The sequence below is a fragment of the Brachyhypopomus gauderio genome, chromosome 15 (genome assembly GCF_052324685.1).
Source record: "Brachyhypopomus gauderio isolate BG-103 chromosome 15, BGAUD_0.2, whole genome shotgun sequence".
Taxonomy (NCBI): domain Eukaryota; kingdom Metazoa; phylum Chordata; class Actinopteri; order Gymnotiformes; family Hypopomidae; genus Brachyhypopomus; species Brachyhypopomus gauderio.
In genome coordinates this window covers 19,408,126-19,420,909 of record NC_135225.1, presented here as the reverse complement: position 1 = coordinate 19,420,909, position 12,784 = coordinate 19,408,126, and the positions used below count along the sequence as shown (strand labels likewise).

Below are 12,784 nucleotides of genomic sequence, written 5' to 3'. Positions count from 1 at the left end.
ACAATATATTTAATATTTAGCTTTTTTTTTGCTACACCCCCCCTTCTTGTTTTTTTCTGACTAGTTCAGCGGCCCTTCGTCAATATTACATCCTACACTGCAGAAATATACTGGAATGTGCTTATGTTGACAGTATCTGACTGAGCTCATCAGATTGTGACTGAAAACCACTGCCTTAAAAGACCACTCTTCTAGCTGACTTCTGAAGTCAACGACACCGAAACATACTTTTAAGCTTTTATTACATAACCATTGTAACAACACAACGACTGTTTAATTCCGTTAAACAAATGCCACACCGTGGACGTTTCGTCTGCGCAAAGGGTGACGCAGCAGCCGCTCTCACGAGCACGACTCCCGCGCGAGCCAAGAGTTCACGCGCGAACTCGGACTTCCGTTTCCGGTTAGAATCTCAGTCCGCCCGTTCTAGAACGGCTGTGCCGCGCTGGTGATTATGTGGGTTCTGTCGGCGCTCACACGTGTTACACTTCGTCTTTGTGAGAGATCCCACCCGCTTTACTGGCTCTAACACGCGCTTTAATCACACCGGCGGAGGAATACACCGCGATGTTTGCGAGATCGGCCGCACACCTGCAGTCCGCACACATCTGAGCGCGTCCGCCAAACTTGAGTCTCTTAAACCGGTTTAATCGCCGCCGCGTATTTCCATCTTTCCCCCCGAGCGTCGCGACAGTCAGTGGCGGCATCATGGGCGCGTACCTGTCGCAGCCCAGCACGGAGAAAACGGCGGCCGACGGAGGAAACGACAACCTGAGCTACGGGCTCGCAGCCATGCAGGGCTGGCGCATTTCGATGGAGGTAAGACGTTAAAACGGCCGCCGGCTCCCCGTGTGGTGGAGATGGGAGAGCAGGATCTGTCGTGTGATCTAGTACCGTGTGTGTGTGATCTAGTACCGTGTGTGTGTGATCTAGTACCGTGTGTGTGTGTGATCTAGTACCGTGTGTGTGTGTGATCTAGTACCGTGTGTGTGTGTGATCTAGTACCGTGTGTGTGTGTGATCTAGTACCGTGTGTGTGTGTGATCTAGTACCGTGTGTGTGTGTGATCTAGTACCGTGTGTGTGTGTGATCTAGTACCGTGTGTGTGTGTGTGATCTAGTACCGTGTGTGTGTGTGTGATCTAGTACCGTGTGTGTGTGTGTGATCTAGTACCGTGTGTGTGTGTGATCTAGTACCGTGTGTGTGTGTGATCTAGTACCGTGTGTGTGTGTGATCTAGTACCGTGTGTGTGTGTGATCTAGTACCGTGTGTGTGTGTGATCTAGTACCGTGTGTGTGTGATCTAGTACCGTGTGTGTGTGTGATCTAGTACCGTGTGTGATCTAGTACCGTGTGTGTGTGTGATCTAGCACCGTGTGTGTGATCTAGCACCGTGTGTGTGATCTAGCACCGTGTGTGTGATCTAGCACCGTGTGTGTGATCTAGCACCGTGCGCGCGTGTGTGATCTCGTACCGTGTCGTGTGTGTGCCGTGGAGCCGGTGTGCCTCACCCATTTCTGACATTTGATTTCCATTTGCAGGATGCACACAACTGCATCCCTGAGCTGGACGAGGAGACCGCGATGTTCGCCGTGTACGACGGCCACGGCGGTGAGTTCATGCCAGCGGCTCCATTTTGCGCAAACGTGCTTGATAAAGCGGGAAAAACGGGGGAAACAAACACCTGTGGAGGGGTCCTTTAAAGTTGGATGTACAGTGTGTTAGTCGTAAATGTATCAAGCATTTTTTTCTACCTCATCAGGTGAAGAAGTTGCTTTGTACTGTTCCAAATATTTGCCGGACATCATAAAAGAGCAGAAAGCGTATAAAGATGGCAAACTGCAGAAGGTAAGCTATCCACCATTTGTAAGGTCTGTTACTGATCTGAAACCGACAGAGCTATCTTCCTAGCATGAACGTGTTTTTTTGCCCCCCTGAAATAAAACAATATAAAAAATATATTTATTGAACCTCTAGGCCACTAAAAACTCACAATGCCTTGTTAATTTTGTTTACTCAGATGTTCTGGGTGGTATAAGGTAAACGTGTGGCCTATATTCGTCTGGCGTACTACACTGGATGCTAGGATATTGCTGTCATTTGAATGAAAATTCATTTAGGCTTTTATTTGATATTTTAATTTACAGCCCTTAAAGACGCACTAGAGCCAGATAGCAGGTGTTGACCTGGGACAGCAGAGCTGCCTCTGATTTGACATGATTCAGTAGTAAAATATTTGCTTCAGGATTCATTTCCCGTTAACACTCGTTGTCCTTGGAATCTTTAATCTGTTTTTGCACCTTAACAACGCTACGTTGCGACTGGAGCTCAGTGCCTGTTGCTTGCCTTTGTGCAGGCCCTGGAGGACGCCTTTCTGGCTATAGATAGTCGAATAACCACAGAGGAAGTCATCAAAGAGCTCGTTCAGATAGCTGGCCGCCCACAAGAGGAGGCAACATCAGAAAAAGTGGCAGATGAAGATGACGGTGAGTGAACCTTGGCACGATCGTGTCCCGGCTTCGGCCCGAGAGCGCCGAGCACTTAGTACGTCTCAGTTCCGATGTTTCACATTTCCTTTCCCGTCAGTGGATAACGAGGAGGCTGCTCTCCTTCACGAAGAAGCCACCATGACAATCGAGGAGCTGCTCGTCCGATACGGGCAGAACCTGAACAAGCTGGCCAAGAAACCCAGCCAGGATCGCCCCAAGGAGACGGAGGAAGGAGACAAGCCCCATGCCGAGAAGGGCATCAACGGCGAGGCGGAACGCGGCGCCCCGGAGACGGACGCCAACGGGAAGGCCAAGGCGACGGAGGCGGCCGGAGGCTCCAGGACGAGGGCGTGCAGGAGAGCCGCGGCGACGGCGGTGTCCAGCGGGGGGAGCTCCGGAGCCGGCGGAGAGAAGGCCGGAGCCACGGGGGACGCCGGGCCGTCCTGCTCGTCCTCGGCCGCACCGGGAAGCGCCAAGTCCAAGTTTTTCGAGGACAGCGACGAGTCGGAGGACGGCGAGGAAGAGGAGGAGGGCAGCGATGAAGAGGTGAGCTTGCAGAGGGACTGGTGCTACAGTGGGTTTACAAATCGGCTGAAATTCTGATCCAAGGAGTGAGGACTATGATCGATTTGTTCTGCATGTATTAATAATGAGTTTCTTTTAAAGGGGTTTTCCAAACTAGTAACTGATGTCCATTTTGTTGCCTTTTTGTGTCCGTGTCCACCAGGACTGCAGTGAGGAAGATGGTGAGGACAGCAGTGAAAATGATGAAGAGGACGACACTGAGGAGGAGGAAGAGGAAGACACGGATGAGGAAGAGGAGGAAATGTGCTTGCCAGGCATGGACGGAAAAGAAGAGGTGAGCGTGGCCACCGACGACCTGGTGCATCCAACACGACGTCCATTCTGATGTGTGGAGTAGTTTTGTGGAAAAGCACTTGAAGCTGTGTTTAACGATCCACAGCCGCTTCTTACTCGAAAGCAAAGCTTACGGTAACACCAAGACCACAAACGCAAGGGACCGCTTTCCTGTGGAAAATCAATCACACAGTGAAGCTGTGTTGAAAGCATTTTGTGCTGATTCTAAAAAAAAAGTGAGGAGCTTTCATTGTAAGCACAATAATGTACCACTCGAGTTTTGCTCTGTCTAGTCATGTTGCCAAGTTGGAGTTTCCCCCTCTCTTTTATGGCAAGGAGGGAGCTGTGTGACTTACAACAAGGCTTGTTGCATAGCACCTTATATTTGATCACTAACATTACCCTGACACCAGTGCCCAACATTGGCCTGCTTAACAGATGATTCACCTCTGAGATTTGGTATGCTCAGCAGTTGACGTCACGTGGTGCTCTTGCTGTTCTAGAAAGTTCGACTTTTAAACTCCGAAAGCGTTCTGCTCTGCCAAGAACTGCGTCCAGGTGCGGCGCCTTTCACAGTGCAGCAGTATTGTGAGCACGCTGTAGCCGTTTCCCATGGGACGGCCATGCAGAACGGGCCGTCACGGTCGGGGGGTGTGTGTGTGCCCTAGCCGGGTCCCAGAGCACTGCAGTCCTTTACACAATAGCATGGTCTCGGTCCTGATGTCTGTGCTGGGAGACAAGTCTTTTGTTCCCAGTTCCCAACTGGGTCCTAGTTGCAATCCTGGAATGCTCTGAACATGTTTTCTGCAAACCAGCACACCTTATTCAAATGATGCGAATTAGATAAATTGTGTGATCATAAGATCACATTTGTAAGCATGTTAAAAGGTGTTTTATGGTCCAGTGCTTTAAGAATTACAGCAAAAAATGGCAATATGGCATTATGTTCTGTGAATGTCTCAGAATTTTTGGCCTTGTGTGTGTGTGTATATATATGTATATATATATATATATATATATATATATATATATATATATATATATATATATAAAAACAAGCAGCTAAATATATTCTAAACCCATTTTAAGAATGGTAAATATACTTTTTACAGTTTCAAAGAACACTGAAGAACACTGCATTCATCTATCGCCATGATCCCTAATGGCCAGTTTGAAAACTTGGCTTGTTCCTAAGCTGGGATCTTCCTGAAGATTCCTAGCATCAGTATCCTATATTTTCGGGAATAAATTATTTTCTTTCATAAACATAACACCTTTTGCTCAGTAAATGTTTTACCTAAGTGTGTGCATCCAACACAACAGCAGTGTATGGCTGGTGCCCTTCGATATGGCTCCAAACAACCCTTCCATTTAAAGTGGATGGCTCATCTGAAACCTTTCTTGGGCCAATGACACCAGCAACATCGATTCATCTTGGCACTGCCGTGGTTTTGGAATCATCTGAAAAACTATTTTGAATCAGTATGCATGGAGGAGTTGCCTTTAGCAACGTGTGATTGTGATTTTTTTTTTTACCTCGGGCCCATTCTCCAGCCTGGCTCGGACAGTGGGACGACTGCCGTGGTGGCGCTGATCCGTGGGAAGCAGCTCATAGTGGCCAACGCTGGGGACTCCCGCTGCGTGGTGTCGGAGAGGGGCAAGGCAGTGGACATGTCCTACGACCACAAACCAGAGGACGAACTGGAGCTCGCCAGGATAAAGAACGCAGGGGGCAAGGTGACCATGGACGGCCGTGTCAACGGAGGCCTCAACCTCTCCAGAGCCATCGGTGAGCGGGCCTGGTTCTGTGCCACTGCCGTTTGAAACGGAGAACAAATAATTATTTTCTTGTATGACCATGACGCCCTGAACTTTGGTGTGTTGTTTCCAGGGGACCACTTTTATAAAAGGAACAAAGGCCTTCCACCTGAGGAGCAGATGATTTCTGCTTTACCGGATGTCAAAGTGCTGACTCTGAACGAGGAGCACGAATTCATGGTTGTTGCCTGTGATGGAATCTGGTGAGACCCAAATGTTTTACGCGTCTGTCTGTTTCTACACATACACGTGGGAGGAGTTGTGATTGTCTAAAATGATGTTTAATAATGTTTATTATAGGAATGTAATGAGCAGTCAAGAGGTTGTGGACTTTGTAAATGAAAGATTGAAAGCTGAGGGTGGTGAAAACAGACCACTTTCTAGCATTATTGAAGAGGTACGTATGAAAGCAGATTCCCTGACACATGGTAATTCACGCGGTAATTCAAGATAGAACATTTACCTTTACTTGTGTGAATCCAGCTGATGGTTCAAACATGTATTGCTTTGTTTTACAAAATTCATAATTTTGAAGTCCGGTTCCTTCTTTGTCGTTTATTTGCATATCAAGACAAATTGACTGCATCTTTTCTTTAGCGTTACCAGTGGCGTTACGTGGAAATGGCTAACCTCTGTCTCCTCTTCTCAGCTGCTGGACCACTGCTTGGCCCCAGACACGTCGGGGGACGGAACCGGGTGCGACAACATGACCTGCATGATCGTGGCCTTCAGCCCGCACGCTGGCGGCCGCTCGGCCGAGCACACCAAGAAACGAAAGCTGGACGAGCAGACGTCCGAGGAGAACGGCAGCGATAACAAAAAAAGCAAAACTGAATAGAGCCGCCGTCGGCGGGCGTGGCATCCTTTTAAACGTTCTTTTGACGAAGACGGAGATCGGACCTTATTTTCCGTTCTCGACAACGGACCCGCTGGATCTTTTCTTTTCTTTTTTTTTAAATGGATGATTCCCCAAGAATGTTTGTTTTAAGTAATTTGAAGGTGCAAGAAAACCATGAACTGTAAAACAGCCATTTCCTTTTTTTTCCCGTTTCTTTCTTTTCACGGGTAATTAGTTTAGTAGGCCCGTATGAACTTGTTCACTAGGACGACTGCAGCTGTCCCAGCGCAAATGTGGCGTCATGCGAATGACTCAAGTCTGTGAATCTTTATGTACTCTGCCTAGTCCTATTCCCTTGTATATAGTACATAGTGTTCCCAGGAACGTTTTCCTTCCATTGTGAGTATTCGTGACTTATTTTCTTGACACCCATATGTAATTGTAATCAAATACATTTTTGTAAATTAAGCAATGAATGCGATCCTGTTTTATTTAAGTGAAAACAAGCTGAGGTGTTCATAAGAAACCATTCAGCCTTCATGATACGAAAGAATCTCAATCACAAAAAAATGAAATCTGATTAGAGATTACATTAACATTCCTTTGTTTTTCATTTAAAAAAAAAACAAAAACATTTTTAGGTACAGTCATTCTGAAAGTCGTTGGTTCCTCAAGCTGTAGACCGTTTTAGTGAGTGGTGATCCAGTTGGCGGAGTGAATCTTTTTTCCAGGACCTGCGCCTGACACCATCAGTCTGACTGTGTCCAGCAAGTAACCACTTAATCATTGTGCAGGGTTGAGGTACAAACTGCAAAGGGATAGCGATTCTGTCTTCAGTTTAAACACTAAAGTAGATCATTATGGTTTCTATACAAGGTATTTTGGAAAATTATATTTTGGTACTTTTAAGCATCTTTATGAGTTCTCAAACAGCAAACATTTCTCGGAACGAGATCTTTCTTAAAAATAAAGGAGTGGAGACCAACTTGGCACAGGCTTTTCTTTTGCTTGAAAGACATAGCAGGTGTGTAGATGACAATAGTTAATATGACAGATTGATAAAGTTTATATGCTGAATTTCCATAATCGGCACAAACTTCTTGTTTTGAACTGCTTGAGCTAGACATACTGTAGTTCAATAAGTTTAACATTTTACAGAGATCATACATAAAGATGCTAACTGAATATGAAATAGTTCTTAAATATCCATTCAAAAAAAGCACATATTTAATCACTTCAAACATTCTAGATCTAAAATACTGAACAATTTTGGTGATCAGACGGAGAATCCCTGTAGTTCACCATGGAGATGGTGAACACAGTGTTCACCAGAGTGGCGCTCGTCCAAACATGCCCTCCCAACTGTAAGAATCTGCTGCCTGTTAAAGGCAGGAAAAGGTCTTAAATATCAGAATGCCGCACAAAATCTGTAAGCTCTATAATAATTTCAGAATTCAGTAATCACATCTATCGCATTACAGATAGGTCCAGTAAACGGTACACAGCAGCTCACGCCCAGTGGTAAGACCCAAAGTCACTCACTTGCATTCTTTTGTGAAGAAATATCAGCTTCTGGTTTAACAGTTCATTGTCCTGCAAACAGTTCTATTTCATTATTAGAATTATTATTGATATAATTAAGGAGGTGTGTTATTTAGGACAGTGGTTCTCAAACTTTTTACACAAAGTACCACCAACTGTCAAACGAAAAACCTCCACGTACCACCACCCCCCCCCCCCCCCCCCCCCCAAAAAAAAAAAAAAAGAAAAAGCTGTTTGGCGAGTTTAAGTTGTTGACGGGGGGTTAGCGAACGTAAATTGTTACCGGGAGGATGTAAAATGGACACAAGATAAGTATTATATCGCGGTGGTTGGTGCCAGAGCGAACTAGTAACTCATTGAATCATAGATGTGGATCAGAGGTAAATAAACTAGATTTTTTTTGTCGGCGTGAGAAATCGGATGTGTGGCGTGTGAAGACGGTCAAATGCGTGTGTCTCACGCTCAATGCGTGAAAGTTGGCAACCCTGCTCATTACACACATATGTTATAATGTAGTTCTCCTGTATTTCGTGTTGGTAGGGGTTTACAGCACAAAAAGTCTTCGTGCGACATGCCCTCATACTCATATCGCACGGAAACGAGCAAGTTGGCTAAATCTGCGACATCTATGGATTCATCTAACTGCAGTGAGAAGCATTTACTCATTTTAATTCTCTCGGTCAATGTTAGTCTGACGTTGTTCGCCATTTCATCAATTCTGCGAGTGACTGTGTCGTTTGAAAGATGCACCAGATCGAGCTGTTTAGCGACATTTTCTCCGCAAATAATACGAGTCATCCCTTTTAGTTTCTGAATTTCAGGACTTGTCATAATTCTGTTTTAATTAAAAAAATGTGTTGTGTAAAAAAAAAAAAAAAAAACTCAAAGCATCTTTTATTTTCCGAGCTCATCTGGCGTACCACCGCGGGGTGCTCTGCGTACCACCAGTGGTACGCGTACCACAGTTTGAGAACCACTGATTTAGGATATTCAGTGTAGTGTGCGTATTTACATTGATCGTCTTTTCATGACGTTTTTGCTTGATCTGAGGAAGGAGCGTCTCCAGCCTTTCAATCTAAAACGACAGGAACTTATGACAAGGCCTTATCACAGGGGAATACAGGCTGCAGCATTTATAAGGGCAGAGAGAACATTGTCTAAGGACAAAATATAGGAGATGGAGATAAAAGCTGAAGTTTTTTCTGTTTCTGTATTTGGTAAATTTGACATGGCTATTCAAATGATTTGTGGTTTCTCACCCTTCTCACAACACTCTGCAGTCTGGACTTCAGGGTTCTATTAATCACTGTCGGGGGAGAACTTCTGGGCCTTGCACTGACTTCATTTATATAGAAACACCATATCAAAATAGTTTATGAATGCAAAACTATCATTTATCATAAAATCTAAATTTAAATCTTAACTTCCCCACCGTGACATGAGTATAAGTAACCGTACCGTGCTGAAAGTATTTTGCCACCTCCAAGATATAAGGCCTGGATTGTATGATATACAAGGTTTTAATGAATGGTCAAGTAATAAGTAAAATTGCCACAGTAATATTGACAAGTCTTATGAAAATGCTTTCATTTGCTGTTGTTGTGTATATATAAATATACAAAATAAATAGACTTACATTTGCTTGCTGTTCCCTGGTATGAAGCTGTTCAATGGGATTAAAGAATCTCGACTGTTTCGTATCTGGAATAACATGTTTAGTTTATTGTATACAATTTCATATATATATATATATATATATATATATATATATATATATATATATATATATATATATATATATATATAATTCATATTACTTTATGTATTCCATTACAACCCTAACAAAACCAATAAAAATGACTTTTCAATATTTCAAAATACCTTTAACACCACCTGAGCGATGTCCAGTCTGAAAGAATGGGCTACAATCTGGGAGGAAGTTGAAAGATTCACTCTCCATCATTTGGATGGTAAAATACAGAAAGTCACAAAAAAGGATGTGAAGAATGATTTTACACTAAGAGGCAACGTAACATACCTGTCTTACTGTGGTCATTTGTGTCCCCCTGGGTATAAGAATCTTCCTTAAAGCTGTAATTCTGTCATCTAGAAAACAACCAGTGATCACTATTGGTTCGAAGCAAATAACTAGCTAACTTGTCAGCTGTGATGTGTATATTGTGTATTAAACTGCAATGTTTACAACCTGAAGTAGAGTACACTACAGTAAAGAGAACTAAAGTTACTTTCTAGAATTGTCTTAACCTTCCTCTTGTGTTCTGTTACTATCTATTATGTTAATGAGCCGGTTTTGTCCCGTGTGTCAAATTAGCCATTAGATACCCTAAAAACTAATTATTTGTCAACGAATTAGTTAATTACATCTTACCTTATTACATTAGGTTTCCTTATCTAAAGCATTGGTTTAAATATTTTTGTTGTGGGCCCCTGGGTGTTTCTTTTGACAGGATACACCTCGTTTTCAGTATACAACAATAGTCAAATGAACCTCAAGAGAATAATATAAATAAATTAAAGGGTGCTATGTTACCTGGCTATTACTGAAGGGTATTAGAAAACAAGGCAAATTTTTATAAAATTTTAATACAAAATGAAAAGCAGAACTAGTAATAAGTAATAAATATGTATAATAATAATAATAATAATAAAATGTAGATTTTCAAATTCAAACAAACAACAACCAGTCAAGCAACAGAACTGCAATGACTGCAAGTATTCGTTTCATAAATACTGTAAGAACACGCACACGTATTTGTGTTTCTAGATGCGTGTGGCAAAAAGTGACCCTTTTAGAGTGTTCTTTACAGTTGAAGCACAATGTGTTTGTCTTTCTGTCCTGATTGCTAGGGCAGACCTGACACCTCCCTCATTTTCAGTCAGGTGGTCTCACTGGGGTTGTGGCTGCTGGTGCTGATGTTGAGGAAGGGCTGGCTGAGGAGGAGGAGAAGGATGGTGCTGATGCCCGTGTTGATGTAGGTGTGGACGGAGTGCTTGGCGAGCCCTGCGGCTGTCTGACCAAGGCTGCGGTGGCTGGGTCGCGGGGCACACGTTCCCTTTGCTCAATGTGTGCCTTGACAAGGGAACTTCCTAGTTCCTCAAGAAACATCTTCCACTTGTTTTTTTTTTTTTTGTTTTGTTTGAGTTCCACCCTTGGTGAACGTGGGTCCACAACACAAATGCATTGTATGCAGACACATTGAGGACGTTGTAACATACAACCATTGGCCGTCTCCTGGTCATTCGCTGGCACGTGGAGGTGGCAGTCAGCTTGTCCAGTTCGTCCACTCCCCCTTTGTTTTCGTTGCAGGCCAGAAAGATGATGGGCTTTTTGTCACTTCCTGATGACACAGCTGCGTCTTTGTGAAGAGTGGACTTCAGTATCACATTCCGTCTTTTTTTTTTGGACAGTATGAAACAGCAGTGGCGGTGTCGGTAAAAACAAAACTTTGAGGAAAGTGGAGCTCTATCCTTCACCTGCAACATCTCAGTAGGCAGCTCAGGTTTATTTATTTATTTTTGTGCCCACCATTGTGAATTTCCTCCTGAGAAGTTCTTGACCAAGGTCATAGCCGGTAAAGAAACCGTCACAAGTAATGTTGTGGCCCTGCAGTGCAGATGTCATATCGAGGACTACACGTTTTCCCTTGTTGTTTTTCAGGGATGCCACTTGCAGACGTGCCTGTGTAAATCTGTTGATTCCATGCGTAGCTGGTTTTTGAGTCACAGGCCACCCAGATCTTTATGCCATATTTTCCTGGCTTACTGGACATGTATTGGTGGAAGGGCCATTTTCCACGGAAAGGGAGAAAACGTTCGTCCACTGTCACTTCTGGCCCTGGGTTGAACATCAGTGGAAGGAGCTGCACCCATTTCTCCCAAACATCCCTGATGGGAGCAAGTTTGTCATATTATGCTCTGGTGTCTCTGTTGTCACATCTGAGGACTCTTGATACCGTTTGAAAGGTCTGAAGTGACATTGTTGCCCGGAATATATTCTTGCCTGTCGATGAGCTCCAACAGATGTTGCCACATTTGGATTTGAATGTGTCAACAGCTTCAGCACCGGTGATGACCTCATCAGATGTGTCTGTGTCTTCCGGCTCACACTCCACATCATCTTCCTCCTCAGAAACCTGCTCATCTGTATCAGTATGCTGTTGTGTGTCCTCTGATTCATTATCAGCAAAGGTATGATCCAGAGATTGGCTTACATTAAATCTTCTTATTGTTGCACGCTGTAAACTGGAGATGTTCACTCTGCAAAACACCAAATCTAAACTGATTTGGCCTTAAATGTCTGGACATGTCAGCCTTTCTTGTTTTATGAATAAGTCACAGACAGAAGCCCCTAACTGAAGATCTAATGGTTGGAGGAAGAACTGGCTGTGAACTGTTGGTGTATAGTGTGTTTTGGCACTTAATATTGTTTTCTAATCTTATTTTATACCTGGGCCGAAACTGACCCCAATTTTAAAGTGACCATAATGTTTAAAAGAGCATTGTATAATTTAGTAATTTTGTTTAAATAGAAGTTCCTGACAAAGTCATAAAGTCTTGGTGCAATAAACAAGTTTATGTAGTACTTTTATTCATTTAAAACCTACAAACGGGTCGGTAACGAAGGTTAGCTTTCTAGCTCATAAGTTAGCTAAATAACCAAAAGTCTTTGACACATGTTTCAGATGTATTAACACAGCCTAGCTAGATACAGCACTCAGCGTTGCTATGGTAACCAGGTTAAAGCTTTTGTCTCGTGTCAAAGTAATTCATATAACGCTAAAATGTACAATTATTATGCAAAATTAAACTAACCGTTGAGGTCAAGCCTTTTTACCGCAATCCAGACTGCTACGTGTGTGTTTTCCACATTTGCCATTGGAGAGGTTATATGCCTTAACGACCCACTGAATCCTAAACCGAGCAAAGACCAAAGAGACAATGTGAAGTCAGCCACTGCACACACGCCAGCACATTCCGGAAGTCTGTTCTCCTGGATATATCAAAATAAAAGTTTCGCTTGGATCATAAATAAAACAGACATACGTACCACCTGAAATAACGTAGAACTTTGATGTTTTCACAGAGACACTAATTAGTGCATGTACAAGTGTGTGTGGTGCACAACACATGTTGGCAAATAACACCATACGGTGGCATATAGCACCATAATTACTGCAATATACTGCAAAAGAATTAGCTAAAGTAAAAAAAATAAAGCTA

General features: G+C 43.4%; 2 protein-coding genes and 1 pseudogene across 5 annotated transcripts; 1 reads left to right on the top strand and 2 right to left on the bottom strand.

Moving 5' to 3' along the window:
• Positions 1-378: 378 nt before the first annotated feature.
• Positions 379-6,986, top strand: ppm1g (protein phosphatase, Mg2+/Mn2+ dependent, 1G). Its single transcript, XM_076973930.1, has 10 exons — positions 379-819; positions 1,540-1,609; positions 1,761-1,846; positions 2,355-2,484; positions 2,585-3,033; positions 3,215-3,346; positions 4,900-5,134; positions 5,237-5,366; positions 5,464-5,560; positions 5,813-6,986. The coding sequence occupies exons 1-10, from the start codon at positions 709-711 to the stop codon at positions 5,999-6,001; spliced, it is 1,629 nt and encodes a 542-aa protein (XP_076830045.1). The 5' UTR covers positions 379-708; the 3' UTR covers positions 6,002-6,986.
• LOC143476016 (uncharacterized) lies at positions 6,058-12,691 on the bottom strand. Of its 4 annotated transcripts, none has more exons than XR_013121212.1 (11): positions 12,612-12,691; positions 12,377-12,475; positions 9,582-9,649; positions 9,425-9,472; positions 9,180-9,244; positions 9,002-9,039; positions 8,803-8,882; positions 8,556-8,618; positions 7,544-7,606; positions 7,267-7,380; positions 6,058-6,809 (listed from the first exon to the last, which is right to left on the bottom strand). XR_013121212.1 is itself a non-coding variant. In XM_076973932.1 (11 exons), the coding sequence occupies exons 2-10, from the start codon at positions 12,438-12,440 to the stop codon at positions 7,327-7,329; spliced, it is 543 nt and encodes a 180-aa protein (XP_076830047.1). In that variant the 5' UTR covers positions 12,441-12,475; positions 12,612-12,691; the 3' UTR covers positions 6,058-6,809; positions 7,304-7,326. The 4 variants fall into 4 exon arrangements, 3 of the variants coding, with proteins under 3 accessions (XP_076830047.1, XP_076830048.1, XP_076830049.1); XM_076973932.1 differs by having other exon boundaries at positions 7,304-7,380; XM_076973933.1 differs by having other exon boundaries at positions 6,058-7,380; positions 7,544-7,594; positions 12,612-12,685.
• Positions 10,278-12,047, bottom strand: LOC143476765 (uncharacterized; annotated as a pseudogene).
• Positions 12,692-12,784: the final 93 nt, after the last annotated feature.